The 18,395-nt window shown below is 38.7% G+C and overlaps 2 protein-coding genes across 2 annotated transcripts; both read right to left on the reverse strand.

The window, feature by feature from the left end:
- Positions 1–1,082: 1,082 nt before the first annotated feature.
- On the reverse strand, positions 1,083–2,351 carry LOC132797508 (uncharacterized). The gene is made up of 3 exons (XM_060809245.1): positions 2,211–2,351; positions 1,924–2,157; positions 1,083–1,391 (listed from the first exon to the last, which is right to left on the reverse strand). The coding sequence occupies exons 1-3, from the start codon at positions 2,349–2,351 to the stop codon at positions 1,083–1,085; spliced, it is 684 nt and encodes a 227-aa protein (XP_060665228.1).
- Positions 2,352–14,172: 11,821 nt separating this feature from the next.
- On the reverse strand, positions 14,173–14,616 carry LOC132797509 (uncharacterized). Its single transcript, XM_060809246.1, has one exon. The coding sequence runs from the start codon at positions 14,614–14,616 to the stop codon at positions 14,173–14,175; it is 444 nt and encodes a 147-aa protein (XP_060665229.1).
- Between the last annotated feature and the right edge of the window lie 3,779 nt (positions 14,617–18,395).

Consider the following 18,395-nt stretch of genomic DNA (forward strand, 5'->3'; position numbering starts at 1 on the left):
AAATACATACAGATTCGCTTGCTTCTTGTATTAATAGAGTGTCCATAAATGCGTCTTTGAACTGCAGGCCTCAGAAAAGAATGAACCGAATTTGCACGCAACAACTCGAATTACTCGAATATACTACGCAGTGCCAAATTTGTCATTTCCCTTTTCGCTTCATTCGTTCTCTTTCATTTCGTTCAACGTCGCAAGCTATGAAGCCAAACGCGAACTCATACTGACACAATGTCGATTCATTTCTTGCATTCCACTCATTCCATTCAATTCCATTCGAATGTATTCAATGAGACGTATGTTGTGAGTGGTCTCATGCAGATGTCTAATGTAGACAGATGCAACGGAAGCATGATGTGAACGAGAAACGGTATAATTTGCGTGCAAGGATAATAACTTTCGCACCAGGACAAGAAGTGTTCCGGCGAAACTTCAAGCAAAGTTGTCTCCAGACTGGATACAATGCAAAGTTTGGTCCCGTATTTGTAAAGGCGCGAGTTCGTAGAAAACTCTTATTATACCCGCTACACATAGGGTAGAAGGGTATTATAACTTTGTGCCGGCAGGAAATGTATGTAACAGGTAGAAGGAGGCATCTCCGACCCTATAAAGTATATATATTCTTGATCAGCATCAACAGCCGAGACGATATAGCCATGTCCGTCTGTCCGTCTGTGTGTCTGTGTGTCTGTCCGTCTGACCGTATGAAACACTGGATCTCAGAGACTATAAGAGATAGGGCTATAATTTTTTTCGACAGCATTTGTTATGTTTGCACGCAGATCAAGTTTTTCAAATTTTTGCCACGCCCACTTCCGCCCCCGCAAATCAAAAATCGAATAACAAGTCTAATTTAAAGCTATATACACTAATTACTGTAGTAGTTATGATTCCTGAAAATTTGGTTGCGATCAGATAAAAATTGTGGAAGTTATTAAAGAAATACTTTTGTGGTCTTAGTTGCTTTGGCCGACAATCTGGAACATTGTGCCGTATACGGTATATTTTGAATGGTGTACTATATCGATATACCAAAAATACCATTCGGTATATTTTAGTATTTTTATATGGCCATGACAACCCTTTTATCGGGACAGGGTTTCCATCACCTGGTCTTGCCAACGCGTTCGGGGTCGTCCTCTCCTTCGTGTCCCAACAATCACCGCAGCAAACACCTTACGAGCCGGAGCGTCTTCATCCATACGGGCAACGTGGCCCAGCCAGCGAAGTCTTTGAGATTTCACTCGACTGGCCACGTCAACATCACCGTACAGCTCATACAGCTCGTGGTTATACCTGATGCGATAAACATCGTCCACGCAGATTGGACCAAAGATTTTACGAAGAACTTTCCTCTCGAACACTCCAAGAGCACTCCGCACCATATAGGAGTACTGGAAGAATGAGCGTCTTGTAGAGTGTGGTTTTGTGCGTTGAGAGAGAGCTCTACTATTGAACTGCCTACTGAGCCCAAAGTAACACCTGTTGGCAAGTGTTATTCTCCGCTTAATCTCCAGACTGACATCATTTGTGCTTGTTATAGCAGTGCCTAGGTAAATAAACTCCTTGACGGACCCAAAGCTATAGTTTTCTGCAGTCAGCTGAGAATCAAGACGCCGCGATTCTCTGCTAGAGCACACTATAAACTTTGTTTTCTCCATATTCACCGCTAGTCCTACTTTCGCTGATTCCTTTTCAATAGTCCCTAAGGCTCCTGTGACAACACGCTTGGTGCGGCCAATGATATCAATATCATCAGCGTAATCAAGGAGCTGGACACATCTGTTGGTTAATATCGTGCCCGTCCGATGTACACCAGTCTTTCTTATTATAGTCTCCATTAATATTGAAGAGTATACAAGACAGCGAGTCACCTTGTCTGAGGCCACACTTGGTAGTAAAGGTTTCGGATTGGCCACATCCTACCTTGAAAGAGCTGATGGTGTTGCTCAATGTCATTCTGCAAAGTCTAGTTAGCTTTGCTGGTATACCAAGCTCAGACATGGCGGCATATAGGCGATCTCGCCGGGGGCTATCAAATGCGGCTTTGTAGTCGACGAAGAGATGGTACGTGTCGATCTGGTTTTCGTAAGACTTCTCCAGGATTTGGCGCAAGGTGAAAATCTGGTCAACAGTGGACTTGCCAGGCCTGAACCCGCACTGATAAGGTCAATCAGTGCTTCAGCATGGGGTTTCAGTCTTTCACACAATACGCTCGTTAGGACCTTGTATGCAACTGGAAGAAGACCGTGCACCGTGGCATCACCCTTCTTCAGGATGGGACAGATCATGCTGAGGTTCCAATCTTCGGGCATGCTCTCCGTGAGCCATATCTTACTGATTATATGGTGCATGCTCCTACCAACATATCACCAGCTGCCTTAAACAATTCTGTCGGCAGGCCGTCAGCACCTGGAGACTTGTTGTTTTAAGCCGTTGGATTGCATCCTTGACTTCGATATGACTTGGGATTGGCACTTCAATATCAGTGCCATAGATTGTGGATCATAGTCTTCAGAGTCTGTGCTTGAGCCAGATAACAGACTCGAGAAGTGATCCCTCCATAACCTCAGCACGACCTCTGCTTCTGTGACAAGATTTCCATCATCGTCCCTGCAAGCCACTGCACCAGTCTTAAATCCTTGGGTCAGACGCTTGACCCTCTGGTAGAAGTTACGTGCTTCATTTCTGCATCTGCTGCTCTCTATGCTCTCATACTCTCGCCTTTCCTGCTCTTTCTTCTTGCGTCTGAAAAGGCGTTTTCGTCTCTTCTTCTCGACCTGTAGACATCCACAATAGCTCGTGTCGCCCCAGCCTGCAGTGTTCTTCTGTAGGCGGCGTCCTTTGCAGCTGTTGCGTCATAACACTCCTGATCGTACCATGGATTCCTTGTTAGAGGACGCTGGAATCCAAGCACTTCTTCTGCCGAAGCTCGCAGGAGTGAGATATGAGCGCCCACATATCGCTTATGTCTTCAGGTATTGAAGGTGCTCGGCTTAATTGCCCCTAGACGTGAGTGGAGAATGCATTCTTCGCCTGTTGTGATTACAGCTTTCCGATGTCCAGCCTTCGTAACGCACTTCGACGTGCAATCTTCGCCACACATAGCCGTGTGCGAATCTTAGCTGCAACAAGATAATGGTCGGAGTCGATGTTGGGACCCCGACAGGATCGCACGTCGAGTATATTAGATGCGTCACAAGATGAACGATCTGATTTCTGGTCAGTCGATCGGGAGAGAGCCAGGATGCCTTATGTATGTCCAAATGACGGAATCCAGTACTATGAACTACCATATTATGCGCAGCTACAAAGCCTATTAATCTGAGACCATTGCTCGAGGTGGTCTCATGTAGACTAAATCGCCCGACGGTGGCACCAAAGATGTCTTCTCGTCTACCTTGGCATTAAAATCCCCGAGGAGAATTTTAATGTCATGGGAAGGACAGCGGCCATAAGCTCGGTCGAGCTCCGCATAGAAAGCGTCCTTTTCCTCCGTTGGGGCATGTGCGCATATCAGGCTGATATTAAAGAATTTGGCAGTAATTCGGATTGTTGCAATTCTCTCGTTTGTTGGCCGAAAGTGAGAGACCTCGGCGCCGCAGCCTGGCACCTATAACGAAACCCCAACCAAATTCATGCCGTTCTGGATGGCAGCTGTAGTATATGTCACAGTTCTTCTTCTTTATGCAGCCTTGTCCTATCCATCGCATCTCCTGGATAGTAGTGATGTCAGCCCTACATTTGTTGAGGGTATCTGCTAGTTTTGAGCAGCACCAGGTCTGTACAATGTTCGTACGTTCCAGGTGCATACTCTCAAATCATTGTCCTTTTTACGCTTGCTATGGTCGTCAACGTAAGATCGGTTCCTTTCCGAGGCTTCTCTTGCTTCCTTCACTGAAATTGTGTTTTACATGGGTGAACGCCAAAACCTAGTTTGTAGAGTTAGGACTCTCGTCGCGCGAGTTATACATTTGTCACCACTTACCATTTCCCCATCTCATTTGTCACCACTTACCACTTACCCAACACTAACACATACAAAGCATTCCATTAGATCGGGATTGCGTTCGTCAATTATGTAAACATAAACATTCAAGCTTCCACTATAAACTAATAACCCAAACTGGGACTGCTAGCTTCTTTAACGTAAACATAAACAACCAAGCTTGCAATCTCTTGCAACTGAAACTAATAACGAATCTCAACCCAAGTCCCAATATAAACACTAACCACAACTCCAAAGTCAGAATATGCTAACGTAATTATAAACAACTTAGACGGTTTGGCTGCCGCCAACATCCAAGTATATAATAGCACTTCTTGCACAGCTTAACTTCAGTTTGTATCAATTCTCTGAATAAACCAGTTCAAATCTACAACACTGTGTACATTCTTATTTATTAAATACAACTCATGTATATATATGTCAAATATATATAACTGGCGCAGCCAGTCTGAACAGACGGATAAATTAATAACACACTAAGAAGTAACATTTGAACTAGCTGAAAAGGCATATCAAGTGTTTTCGAAAGTGAAAAGTTAAAACAAAAACAAAACACACACTAAGAAGTGATATTTGAACTTAGCTGAAAAGGCATAACAATTATCGCCAAAAGTGAAAAAGTGTAAAACAATAGTGGCATAAAAGGGACAAAGTCATAATTGTGCAACTAAACTAAAAACTAAAAACAATCCAGTGGCAATTTAACAATCAAAGATAAAAAAAATATAAACTTTAAAATGGAAAACGAAAATATAAACGAAATGCAGCATTGCATTCAGGCTCTCACTCAAATTGTTGTTCAACAAATGCAACTACCAAATGTGAACTCAAGAACAAGAGCTAGAAACCAGATTGAAAAGGAAACTCGATACCATCTTGTCCAGTAAATGTTGGAAGACAACATTTACTGGACAAGATGGTACTCTCCATGGATTCATTGCTTCAGTGGACCAGATTATGCAGGAATATGCAGATGATGCGGATCAGGTTTTCAGCGTTATATTCAACACGAAGATTCAAGGACAGGCAAGAACAGTTCTCACCATCAACACACCGACAACGTGGGAGGAATGTAAGGAGAAATTGCGACATCATTACCGGCCAAGAATGGACCAAATGGGTTTGACTAGGAAGATCAACAATCTCAGAGTGACATCTATTAAAGATTTAGATATTAAGGTAAGGTACATAGTGTAAGAAATAACAGACTTTGCTGTATTTGAAAATAATGAAAGCTTAGTAAATATATTAAGTTCACTATTGATTCAACGAATAAAAGAATTAGCTGCAGGCTCCATGGCAGTCTCGCTAATACCATTAACAACAGTGCAAATGGTTAGAAATGAAATTGCTAAATATATCGGTCTAAATTTTGGAAATTTAAATCAAAGATTGTTAATTCGTAAAATACCGAGAATGACTCAGGTAACAATATTGATCAAAGAAATAATAATAATAACAACAATAATAATAATAATAACAACAATAATAATAAAAAACAACAATAATAATGGCAATTTTCCAAAAAGTCAAAATACTAGGAGACAACATAACAATAATCAACAAAATCAGAATAGTAACAATAATCACATCAATATCCAAACTTTAATAATAATTACAATAAAAATGAAAGTCAAAATGTTAGACAGAATCCCCAGAGGCAATGAGTGTTGATAATATAATTGATGAGGATAATAAAAGTACAACAAGTGAAAACCCTAAAGATTTTTTACCCAGTAGCCTCGGATGAAAGAAAAATTTTAATAGAAGGAACAATTGAAGATTGTAAATTTACTTTTGGTAGATACTGGATCCACAATTAGTATATTAAACACAAATAGAGTGCAGGAAAATTTTTACAAAATAATTGAAAAATATTCAAAAACAATTCATACAATTAATGCAAAGTTTGAAACTAATAATTACTTAGTTATGACAGAAGCACCAAGAGAATTTCAATATTCTCCACTAGTTCGTTCAAGATGGGTGGCTTTACCCTGGATAAATCATATGATTTTCTATTGGGTATGGACTTTATCCAAAGAAACGTTCAATTTATTGATTTCAAGAAGAAAACAATTAAACTGATAAATGATGCTGAAATTCCATTCCATTCCAAGTATCCTGAAGAGGCTTGTGAAATTGAAAGCTTTAATTTAACAGATTTAAATTTAGAAGAAAAGGAAATTATTACCAATCTAAACAAAAGATTTAACAAGTTATACTATAAAAGAAGGCGACCAATTGACAAATACAAATACAGTGGTACACAATATAAGAACAATAACGGACCAACCGATAAATTCGAAAATTTACAGGTGTTCTCCAAAATATGAAGGAGAATTTGAAAACAAATTTTAGAAATGGAAAGAAACGGCATAATAAGAAAAAGCAGAAGTAAATACAGCTCACCTATATGCATGGTGCCAAAGAAAATAGATAATTCAGGAGTACAAAAATATAGATTATGTGTAGACTATCGTCGATTAAATCATGTAACAATACCAGACAAATATCCGTTACCTCTCATGGACTCAATATTAGACAAACTTGGTAGGGCTCAATATTTCAGTACATTGGACTTAGCAAAAGGTTATCATCAAATCTTGATGGCTGAAGAAGACATAGAAGACAGCATTTGTTTCACCATTAGAACTTTATGAATACGTTAGAATGCCATTCGGACTAAAAACGCACCAGCAACTTTTCAAAGATTAATGAATGATGTTTTAAGAGATTACAAAAACAAAATATGAGTAGTCTACTTAGACGACATTTTAATATTCTCAACAACGCTCGAAGAACACAAACATGCTTTAGAAAAAAGTTTTAAAAACTCCAAGAGCACAGATTAAAAATACAAGTAAATAAATGCTCATTTATGAAACAAGATACAGAATTTTTAGGACATGTACTCAGTAAAGACGGAATTCGACCAAATCCAAAAAAGATACAAGATATTTTAGCTATTCCAATCCCAAAACAGAAAAACAACTAAAAGGTTTTTAGGCAAGACTGGTTTTATAGAAAGTTCATAAAAGATTACTCAAAAATTGAATACCCTTTGATCAAATATTTACAAAAAGGAAATAATATTAATAAAATGACCCAGAATTTATAGATTCTTTTGAAAATTTAAAAGAACTTATAAGCTCACATCCAATTTTGAAATTCCCAGAATTCGATAAACCTTTTACATTAACGACAGATGCGAGTGATTTTGCAATAGGAGCAGTGTTATCACAGCAAACTCAGCCAATAGCATTCGTATCTAGGACCCTAAACAAACACGAAAAGCAATACAGCGCGACAGATAAAGAATTTCTGGCAATTGTGTATGCCGTAGACTACTTTAGGCATTACCTATATGGCACACAATTTACAATTATAACTGATCACCAACCAATTATGTATTTAAATAAAAATACAAAGGGAAAGACCTCAAGGACAAACATAAAAGGTGGATATTGAAACTACAAGAATTTGATTGTGATATCAAATATTTAAAAAGAAAATATAACAAAGTGGCGGATTTCCTCAGTAGGCAGGAAACAGCCCCGCTTATAGACAAAGAAAATATTAATGAATCAAATTTAGCATTGACAGACACAATTCACTCAGCAAACGAGAACGAACCAATAGATTTTTATATAACAGATGATATAGTTAATAAATTCAAAACTCAAATCATTATCACATATTTAGCAACAGACAGTATAATTAAAATAAAGGCAGAAAAATTATTGAAATTAATCCAGCAGACGACAATTTAGAAATAGAACAGAAACTCTTAAACAATATTAATAGGGGAACTATTGGCATATATTCAGAAGTACCAGATTCCATTTACTATAATGTACAATGTATTATAATAGACAGTTTTAAAGACACGAAAAATATAAAATTCTTAAAATGTACAAAACGAGCAGTAGACATAAATGACGAACAGGAACTCCACAAACAAATAGCTTTATATCACACAAAAGAATCCTACATAGTGGCATGAACGAGACATTTTATAGTTTGAAAGACAAAATTTATTATCCAAAACTTAGAGAGCACATTAACTTAGTTATATCCAACTGCTCAAAATGTAGAGAAATTAAGTATGACAGGAAACCGATCAAAGCAAAATTCAATATCACAGAAACTCCTCAAGAGAAAAATGAAATAATTCATATAGACATTTTCCATATCAAACACCGATCATTTGTTACAATCATAGATAAACTTACAAAATTCGTAGCTGCATACAATATAAAAAGATAGGAATTGGAGGGCAAAATTACAAATTATAATAGAGCAATTCACAAAATTTGGCAAGCCCAACAAAATTATTATGGATAATGAATTTAGATCAGAACAGATTCAAAGTTTCTTAAATAAAGAAAAAGTCGAGTTACATTTAACAAAACCAAACTCGCACATAGGTAACGCAGACATTGAAAGACTTCACTCCACGTTAATAGAAATTGTCAATAGCATAGATGAAGACATCTCGATAGAATCAAAAATTCAAATTGCTGTTAACACTTACAATAATAGGTATCACACAACTATAAAATGCTCCCCAAACGAAGCTAAAAATACAAAAGAACTCACAAGACCTTAAAGAAATAATAAGCGCTAACAAAGAAAAAATCATAACAAAACTAAATGAAGAAAGAGAACAGTATGAAGAAAAAAGAGAGGAAGGACCAATTAAAAATTACAAAAGATTAAGACATAAAGATGAGCCGTATTTTAGATACGCCAAACTAGAAGATATTCATCCATGTAATATCAAAAGACCATTAAAAATGGAACAAAATTAAAATACATGCACATATACATTAACAGTTTTAGTAATAAATACATATACATATATATACATTTTTTCTTTTACTCGCACTTTCAGAATATTTTATTAATCACTTTAATGATTTTATCAATGATACATGCTAGACTGCATGTGGTCCCAATTCAAGAGGAGGCAGGATATGTCCCTATACATATGTATTCTACAGAAATTGTAAATGAAACTATTATAATTTTGCACATTATTGACATTAATCAAATCACTATAGTAATCAATAAAATATACGACAATATAAAGAATATCGAAATAGCAAATAAGGAAACATTAATTGATGAAATAGAATTACTAAGGGCAAAAGTAAGTTCTATCACTCCATCAACACGAACAGAAAGAGGTATTTTTAATGGAATAGGCACCGTACATATTTATGTAGCCATTTGGCTATTTGACCTTATGAACAATGAGGACAGGGAAGAAATTATAGAACACTTAAATATAATAGATCAAAATAATCACAATGCAATCACTAACTTAAACCAACAAATTCACATTAACAACCATTTTAATAATACTATTAACACACTAGCAGGCATAATCCATCAAGACAGAAATATGATAGAATAACAAAACAAAAGAAACAATAAAAACATATTATTCAATGATCAAATGAGAACTTTAAAAATATTGAAGAAAAAATTAAATTATATTCAAGAAACCATTGCATCAGCAAAAACAATATATTTTACCAGAAATATTATCAAAAGACGAAATAAATAAATTTAAAATAGATTTTTATAAAATTAAATTAATCAGAATGGGCATATTAAAATACAAAAACAACGCAATTGTCGTGGCAATCAAGCTACCCAAAAACTTTGTAAAAACATCAAACTCATAACTGTAATACCTAACAGCAACAATATTCAAATTGATCAAGAAAATTTACTAATTACTCAAATTTGTAATAAAATATACGATTATAAAGAAAATGTAATTTTAAGGGAACTAACATTAAGTAAAAGCTGCACAATAAACAACAATTGTAAATTCAAATTCAACAATAAATCCAGTATAGAACAAATAGATGATGAAACAATAATTGTAAGAAACAGTAAAACGAAAAATTAAACCAAAATTGCGATCAAAGAAATATTACATTAAATGGAAAATACTTAATACAATTTGTTAACTGTAAAATTCAAATATTATCTGAAAACTTTGCAAATGAACAAATAGAATTTTATGATAGATTTTTTACCCAACAAACTTATTGAACCAATCTTATAAAAACACAATAAACTTTGAACACTTCTCAATACAGAACTTTAAAAACTTAAAAGAAATCACAGAGTTAAAATTTCATAAAAAATAAGTTATGGCATTTCAATTACATTTGCAATTATTATATTAATATTAAAATTTTACTTGTGTATAAAATTAAGACCTAATAATATTCATGTTAATTTTAAAAAGAATTCAGGAGAATTTAAATTCTGGCGATGGAGGAGTTATACATTTGTCACCACTTACCACTTCCCCATCTCATTTGTCACCACTTACCACTTACCCAACACTAACACATACAAAGCATTCCATTAGATTGGGATTGCGATCGTCAATTATTTAAACATAAACATTCAAGCTTCCACTATAAACTAATAACCCAAACTGGGACTGCTAGCTTCTTTAACGTAAACATAAACAACCAAGCTTGCAATCTCTTGCAACTGAAACTAATAACGAATCTCAACCCAAGTCCCAATATAAACACTAACCACAACTCCAAAGTCAGAATATGCTAACGTAATTATAAACAACTTAGACGGTTTGGCTGCCGCCAACATCCAAGTATATAATAGCACTTCTTGCACAGCTTAACTTCAGTTTGTATCAATTCTCTGAATAAACCAGTTCAAATCTACAACACTGTGTACATTCTTATTTATTAAATACAACTCATGTATATATATGTCAAATATATATAACTCGCGCTTTTAGTTTGCCACTCAACGGCTGTCGAGTGACAATCCAGGAGAACCACGTGGAGGTAGTGCGTCGGCGAAGAGAGCAGTGACAGGAATCATGCTGGCATTCACCAAGTTAAATGCAATCAGACACTTTGACCTGTATGCTTTCCCCATTCTCCCATTCTCGTAGAAAACTCGGCAATTCGAATTATGAGCTCGAGCTCATGTCAAGGACATTCGACAGTGATGTTGCTTCCGGCGGTATCAATATAGGATATCTATTGAAAGAAAATACCCTAGTCTGATTGTAGCGGGGGTTTTTGTAACGGCGCCTACAGCAACAGGCATTGAATTCGGCCTAAAAGTTTGCTAGGTTTAAGCCAAGGTTGAAGTTTTTGCAAGTAGCTCCTAAAAGTATGCACTTTTAGTCTGTCGAATTAGCTTAAGCTGCTGTTAAGCTGAGCTTAAAGCAGCGCTGTAAAGCAGCTGATAAGCTGAGCAGTGTTGTAAAACTTCTGATAAGCTTAAAGTGCATCGTTTGCACTGGAAAGCTCAGCTTTGACATTTGCGCCAGCTGCATCAGCTTGAGCGCGGGCAACTTTGCCGGTTCCGGTTTTATCATTTTCTGATAACCGGCTGTGTACAGAGACGCATAATTATAGAAAATTTAAATCGAAAGGCATCAAGCTCTAGTGGGGATTTTTCCATTGCCATTGCTGCTAATTGGTAGAGAAAAGTTTTATTATGTCGTAAGAGCACTCCGTTTAACCAAAATTGTGTTCGCAGGATTCATTTTGTTACCTTTAAGGCGTTGCTCCTTGTTTCGAAGCAGACAGCCGGTTTGCTTCGACGAAGAGCCTTCACAAGCCGCAGCTTGTCCAGCATAGCGCCCAGCAGTCTTCAGTTTCGCCCAGCGGAGCACCCGTGCCGATATTCTCGGCCAGCGGAGCACCCGTGCCGGTATTCTCGGCCAGCGAAGCACCTCTGCAGGCCCTTCCGGCCAGCGGAGCACCCATGCCGGCATTCTCGGCCAGCGGAGCATCCCTGCGCCGGCCCTCTCGGCCAGCGGAGCACCACTGCACGCCCTTTCGCCCAGCAGAGCACCCCTACGCCGGCCCTCTCGGCCAGCGGAGCACCCTCACCGGCCCTCTCGGCCAGCGGAGCGCCTCTACAGGCCACCGCCTCGCCAAAGTGTTGTGAAAACAAAATGATTTAAATTAAATCATGCAATTGATATATAAAAAATAAAACAAACGAAATTCAATTTACCAGTTCCAAAAATTATCGAAAAAGCGCTTTCGCCCTAAATGAAAATTTACAAATTCGAAAACAAAGTTAAAATTCAAATAAAAATATAAAATGAAAGTGCAGTTCTGTTGAGAACAAATAATTAAAAAATGTAAAACCAAAACAAGTAAGAAAGTTACAGTCGAGTGTGCTCGACTGTGAGATACCTACTACCCATTTTAATAAGGGCAAAATATTGGTATTATTTTCAAAATATACCGAAAATACTAAAAATACTAAAACAAGTAAAGAAAGCTACAGTCGAGTGTACTCGACTGTGAGATACCCGCTACCATTTTGAATAAAAGCAATATATTTTGCGGTATTATTCTCAAAATATACCAAATATACTGCAAAATACTAAAAAATATACCAAATGGTATATGTGGTATATCGATATAGTACCGCATTCAAAATATACCATAGACGGCACAATATACCAGATTGTCGGCCAAAGCAACTCAGACCCATAGTTAGTAGGCGTGTTTGCCCATACAAAAGTATTTCTTTAATTACTTCCACAATTTTTTCTGATCGCAACCAGGGATCATAACTACTATAGCTATTACTGTATATACCAAAATTCGTAACTCTAGCTTTAAAATTACGCTTGTTATTCGATTTTTTGATTTGCGGGGGCGGAAGTAGGCGTGGCAAAATTTGAAACAAACTTGATCTGCGTGCAAACATAACAAATGCTGTTGAAAAAATTATAGCTCTATCTCTTATAGTCTCTGAGATCTAGGTGTTCATACGGACAGACGGACAGACGGACAGACGGACGGACGGACAGACGGACATGGCTACATCGTCTCGGCTGTTGACGCTGATCAAGAATATATATACTTTATAGGGTCGGAGATGCCTCCTTCTACCTGTTACATACATTTCCTGCCGGCACAAAGTTATAATACCCTTCTACCCTATGGGTAGCGGGTATAAAAATAAACTAATAATACGATTACTATTAAACAAATGAATATTAAACAATTAGGAAAACATACGGCACAAAATTTTAAAATTCTCTGATACAATTTGAAAAATAATTAGATTTATATATTTCATTTTTGTCTTATTATATCATTTTTGAAAGTTACTTTACTTTCCCATATATTTACTAATTTGATTAAAACAAGTAAGAAAGCTACAATCGAGTGTACTCGACTGTGAGATACCCGCTACCCATTTTAAATAAAAGCAATAAATTTTTGCGGTATTATTCTCAAAATATACCGAATATACTGCATAAATGTGTAGTACCGCATTCAAAATATACCATAGACGGCACAATATACCAGATTGTCAGCCAAAGCAACTAAGAGCCCTAGTAAGTAGGTGTTTTTGCCCATACAAAAGTATTTCTTTAATAACTTCCAAACTTATTATCTGATCGCAACCAAATTCTCAGGAATCATAACTACTATAGTTATTATTGTATATACCAAAATTCGCAACTCTAGCTTTTAAATTACGCTTGTTATTTGATTTTTTGATTTGCGGGGGCGGAAGTGGGCGTGGCAAAAATTTGAAACAAACCTGATCTGCGTGCAAACATAACAAATGCTGTCGAAAAAATTATAGCTCTATCTTTTATAGTCTCTGAGATCTAGGTGTTCATACGGACGGACGGACAGACACACAGACGGACAGACACACAGACGGACAGACGGACATGGCTAGATCGTCTCGGCTGTTGACGCTGATCAAGAATATATATACTTTATAGGGTCGGAGATGCCTCCTTCTACCTGTTACATACATTTCCTGCCGGCACAAAGTTATAATACCCTTCTACCTATGGGTAGCGGGTATAACAATTTGAACATAGAATAATTTTTCTTTTGATTAGCCGACGGCTCCACCGTCGTAGAGCCCAAAGGGATCACCAGAGCCAGGCTCTGTTGCTTGTGATCATAGGATGGGTGGGGATCCTTGTCACGTAACACCGGTGACGAGATGGTAACCTAAATCTCGCACTCTCTCTCTTCTTCTCTCTCTCTCTCTCTCTTCTTCCCTCTCTCTTTCTTTCTCTCTTTTCTGCAGAAACATAGAAACTTTAGTTTTTTATTTCTCTTCCGGTTAGTGTTCTAGCTTTTCTTTATGTCGCAGCACGCTCAATTCTCAATTCTAACCTTCGCAAATACGTCAGCTCTTTTGTTGGGCCTGTCTGGCACGGCTCCTTGTGGCGGCGAACGTATGGCTTGCCCGATTAGAAGATGGCCCGGTGTTAGAGCCTCGCCATCGTTGGGATCGGTGCTGCGTGGAGTGAAAGGTCGTGAGTTGAGAATGGCATCGACATCTTCCAGATGAGCTGTGACCTCGCTTTCCGCCAGTGACGCGTTGGCCATTTGCCGGACGAGAAGATGCTTTGCGGATTTCAGCGCGGCCTCCCACAGCCCTCCGAAATGTGGGGCTCGAGGAGGTATGAAGTGCCATTCCATTCCTAGCTTCGACGCGAACAATTGCAGCAGCAGGAGATGCTGCTTCGAAAACTTCATCTGCAGCTCCTTGAGCAGGTTGTTTGTCCCGATGAAGTTGGTGGCGTTGTCCGAATACATCCGAAGTGGAACGCCACGCCTTACGATGAAGCTTTTGGGTTAATAAAATAGTTAGTGGACAAGTCAGCAACCAGTTCTAGATGAACAGCCTTTGATGCAAAACACACAAATACTGCTATATACATGTTTAAAGGAGGCCGTCCCCGAACTCGCAAGGAAACATTTATGGGTCCGCAAAATCAACGCCACAAATGTGAAATGGACGTGTAGCAATCAAGCGGTCAGTTGATAACTGCCCCATTACGTGTTCCATTAGTTTTGGCTTGTATCGAATACAAAGAATGTAACCACGAACAATTTGTGTGCATTCTCTTCGAGCATTAATCATCCAAATTCTTTGCCTCTAAAGCGAAATCAAAGTTTTAACACCAGCATGACGGTCTGATGCAAGTGTCTTAAATTGTGACCAGGGGCGAATACTTTGACATCAAGATCGGAAACTTGGCATCGCAGTCAATCGGTGCATTTAATAGTCTGCCACATACGCGGATCAACAAAAGAGATTTTCCTGGCTTCGAGATTTTCTGAATAAATGGAGCGAGAGATTGGACATTTGGTTGAATTAATTGATTTGCTTTTAGTTTTAAATTCCAAGTTGAATTCGGACCGCTGAACCAATTTAAATAACTTTATCGAGTCAAAATACTACTCCTGCTTACTAAGTGCTGAAGAACAATTTTTTGTTTTGACCAGAAAATGAATTTATACACATAGGCAATCACTCGAACCAACCTTTTGTACGAAGAAAAGCGAGTCAGTATAGATGACAGAAAATCAGGATTGGTAGTTAGACAAACCTGAGCTGATTTTTGTTTCATTGTTTTCAAATCGGTTGACAATGAAAAATGAGGATTCTTAGGCCACTCGCACTGCTCTTCCATTAAGAATAGTGGACCTTCTAAACAAATCGAGTCACACCCACGAGAACAAATATCAGCAGGGTTTGACGCAGAAGGCACATGTCTCCATGTAACATCTTGTGTGAGGTTTTGTATACTGGATACACGATTTGCTAAGAATGTTGCTAGCGAAGAAGGCGACACTCTAATCCACTGCAGTGTGAATCTGTCCAAAAATCCACACTCTCGATTCTACATTTGCCAAGCATTCGCTTCACGTACGATCACAGCTGCGCCAGTAAATACGCTGCATACAACTCAAGTCTTGGGATCGACTTGGTTTTAAAGGCGCAACTTTTGCTTTCGATGTAAGCAATTTACATTTCACTTTTTCATTTTGATTATCTCGTATATATAATATAAACAGCAGCCATAAGCGTGGCTGGAAGCGTCTGCAAATCCATGAATTTGGATATTGGCTTTGCTGGAATTGGTGTATCGTGGAATGGATACTTTATCAAGGTTTAGTAGATTTTCTTTAAATCTCTCCCATCTCGTATGCATCTGCAGAGAGATGGTTTCGTCCCATTGCAGATGATTTTGCCAGAGCTCTTTCAGAAAGATTCTGGCCTTAGTACTGATGGGGCTCAGCAAGCCAAGTGGGTCAAACGTACGAGCTGTCACAGACAAAACGTTGCGTTTTGTTGGGCTAAGATCGGTGAAGCTGGAGTCAAATGATATCGAAATATATCAGATATTGGCGTCCACCGCAAGACCAATGTTTTGGTCGAATCTGTGTCATTGAAACTGAGTACTTTATCAGTTTCATTCCCATTGATTAAAGTAGGGTGGTTGGAGTACCATTTGGCCTATTGGCTTCAGTAAGCATGTCATCGACGTAGAAGTCATTGCAGACGACTTTAGCTCCAAGAGGATGTGTTTCCTTATGGCGAACACCAAGTTCGTGAAGGCTTCGTATGGCCAGAAAAGGAGCAGACGCAGTGTCATAAGTAACTGTATTCATTTGATAAATTTAAAGCTTTTCTGAAGGATTTTACTCCAGACAATAAGTTAAAACATCCGATCCTTTGGAGACATGCTTACTTGTCTATACATTTTAGTAATATCTGCCGTGAGGGCAAACCGACTAAGTCGAAAGCGAATTAGCGACGAGAAGAGTTCCCTCTGTATAGTTGGCCCCACCATTAAAATATTATTCAATTAATAATTAGTCGTCGTTTTGCACCAAGCGTCGAAAACAACTCGAAGTTTGCTGGTGGCACTATCAGGCCTCAGGACGCACTGATGTGGTATAAAATAGCGTGGTCCTGGTGGAAAATCAACGGGAGACATATGACCAAGTTCTATATATTCTTTTATGAAACTGACATACATTTCCTTTAACCGACGTTTTGCCGTTTCGAAGGACGAGCCAAGTATTTTTGGGTCAGTTTTAAACGGAAGACTAACTTCTGATCGCCCTGTCGATAATGATGTCACTCTGTCAATAAAGTCCTGTTCGCAGGCTCTTTGCTCTGACGAATATTTGGCGACGTTCGATTAGTCTGGAACTTTTCTAGGTCCCATAGCCTTTTACCAGAGAGTCAAGTTTTATATCTTCCGACGAGTACGTTGTTGCACCACATAATGAGTTCTGACTCGAAGTACCTTTGCAACGCCCTGACACAATCCACCCTAGCAGATTTGTTTGTAACAGAGGGCCACTGTCGTTCAATTTAATTTGGCCTGTGCAAAAAGATCGAATAAGGAAGCGACTCTAATAGCAAGTCGATTCTCTGTGGCTTGTAGAAGTAAGGATCAGCCAGTTCCACGTTAGCCGGTATTTGTAACTGCCTAACTGGAATCAAGCTGTCTGGTTGCTGGTTCGAAATTGATTTCAGCACTCATCGGCGTCAAACAGATGTTTGTTAACACGAGACGATATCGTTGTTGACGTTCCTATGGCCGTAACAGTCAGACGCTTGTTGGCTCGCGACAGCCTTAGAGCTTGTGCAAATTCTTCAGTCATGAAATTTACCTGAGACCCAGAGTCCAACAACTTCTGCTGTTGACTTTGCCACGTGCGCTGGATGTGACGATGTTTGGCCGCTCGAGCTACCAGGCTGTTGATGTTGACGCTGGCTCATACTCGTGGTCTGAGCCTGAGCTGACGCATCGAATCTATGCAGCAATGTATTGTGCAGGTGGATATTCTATGCGCAGTCTGCAAGCAATTTATACAAAGGTTCTGGGTCTTGGCGAAACTGAATCGTTCTGTAACCGGCAGTGCACTAAAGCCTTGGCAACTGCTTATAAAATGATTCGCGTTACAGAACTGGCAACTTGGGTTGCTGGACTTAGACGCCGAATGTGACGCTTTGGTAGTCCGTTTGGGACTCGATTCTTCGGGCATCGTTCGTTCTATATTTCGAGCTTTCCTTAGCTGAAATATGCTGGTAGCGCCTATTCAAAACATCTACACCATCAGACCATTGTGGAAGCCTGTTATAATCGAGCTGTTCTTCAAACTTTGACTTGGTGGTAAGGTCAACAGTAGTTGGAATATCAAGTTTCTATACAAATCAAATTCTTGTGCAAGGAAGTGTTAATTAGGGTCACCTGTCATTAATGTCAATTTAGGGGTAATAAAATGCAATTTAATTAGGGTCATCTGTTGAAATGTCAAGTGTGAGGTAATAAAGATGCAATTTAATTAGGGTCACCTTTGGAAATGACAAGTGTGGGATTTGTGTGACGAATCGTACGCGACCCGAGACGGGGCGATGAAAGGATCGGGATGGGGGTCGGAGGCGTTTCGTCACACAAATCCGTTATCGATCCTTCGGAGTCGGAGTCGGGGTCGGGGTCGAGGTCGCTTGTCCCGAGACGCCCTCGGGTCGGGGTCGAGGTCGAGATCGCTTGTCCCGACACGCTCGGGCT

Source organism: Drosophila nasuta, unplaced genomic scaffold (genome assembly GCF_023558535.2).
Source record: "Drosophila nasuta strain 15112-1781.00 unplaced genomic scaffold, ASM2355853v1 ctg125_pilon, whole genome shotgun sequence".
In the NCBI taxonomy this organism is placed as follows: Eukaryota; Metazoa; Arthropoda; class Insecta; order Diptera; family Drosophilidae; genus Drosophila; species Drosophila nasuta.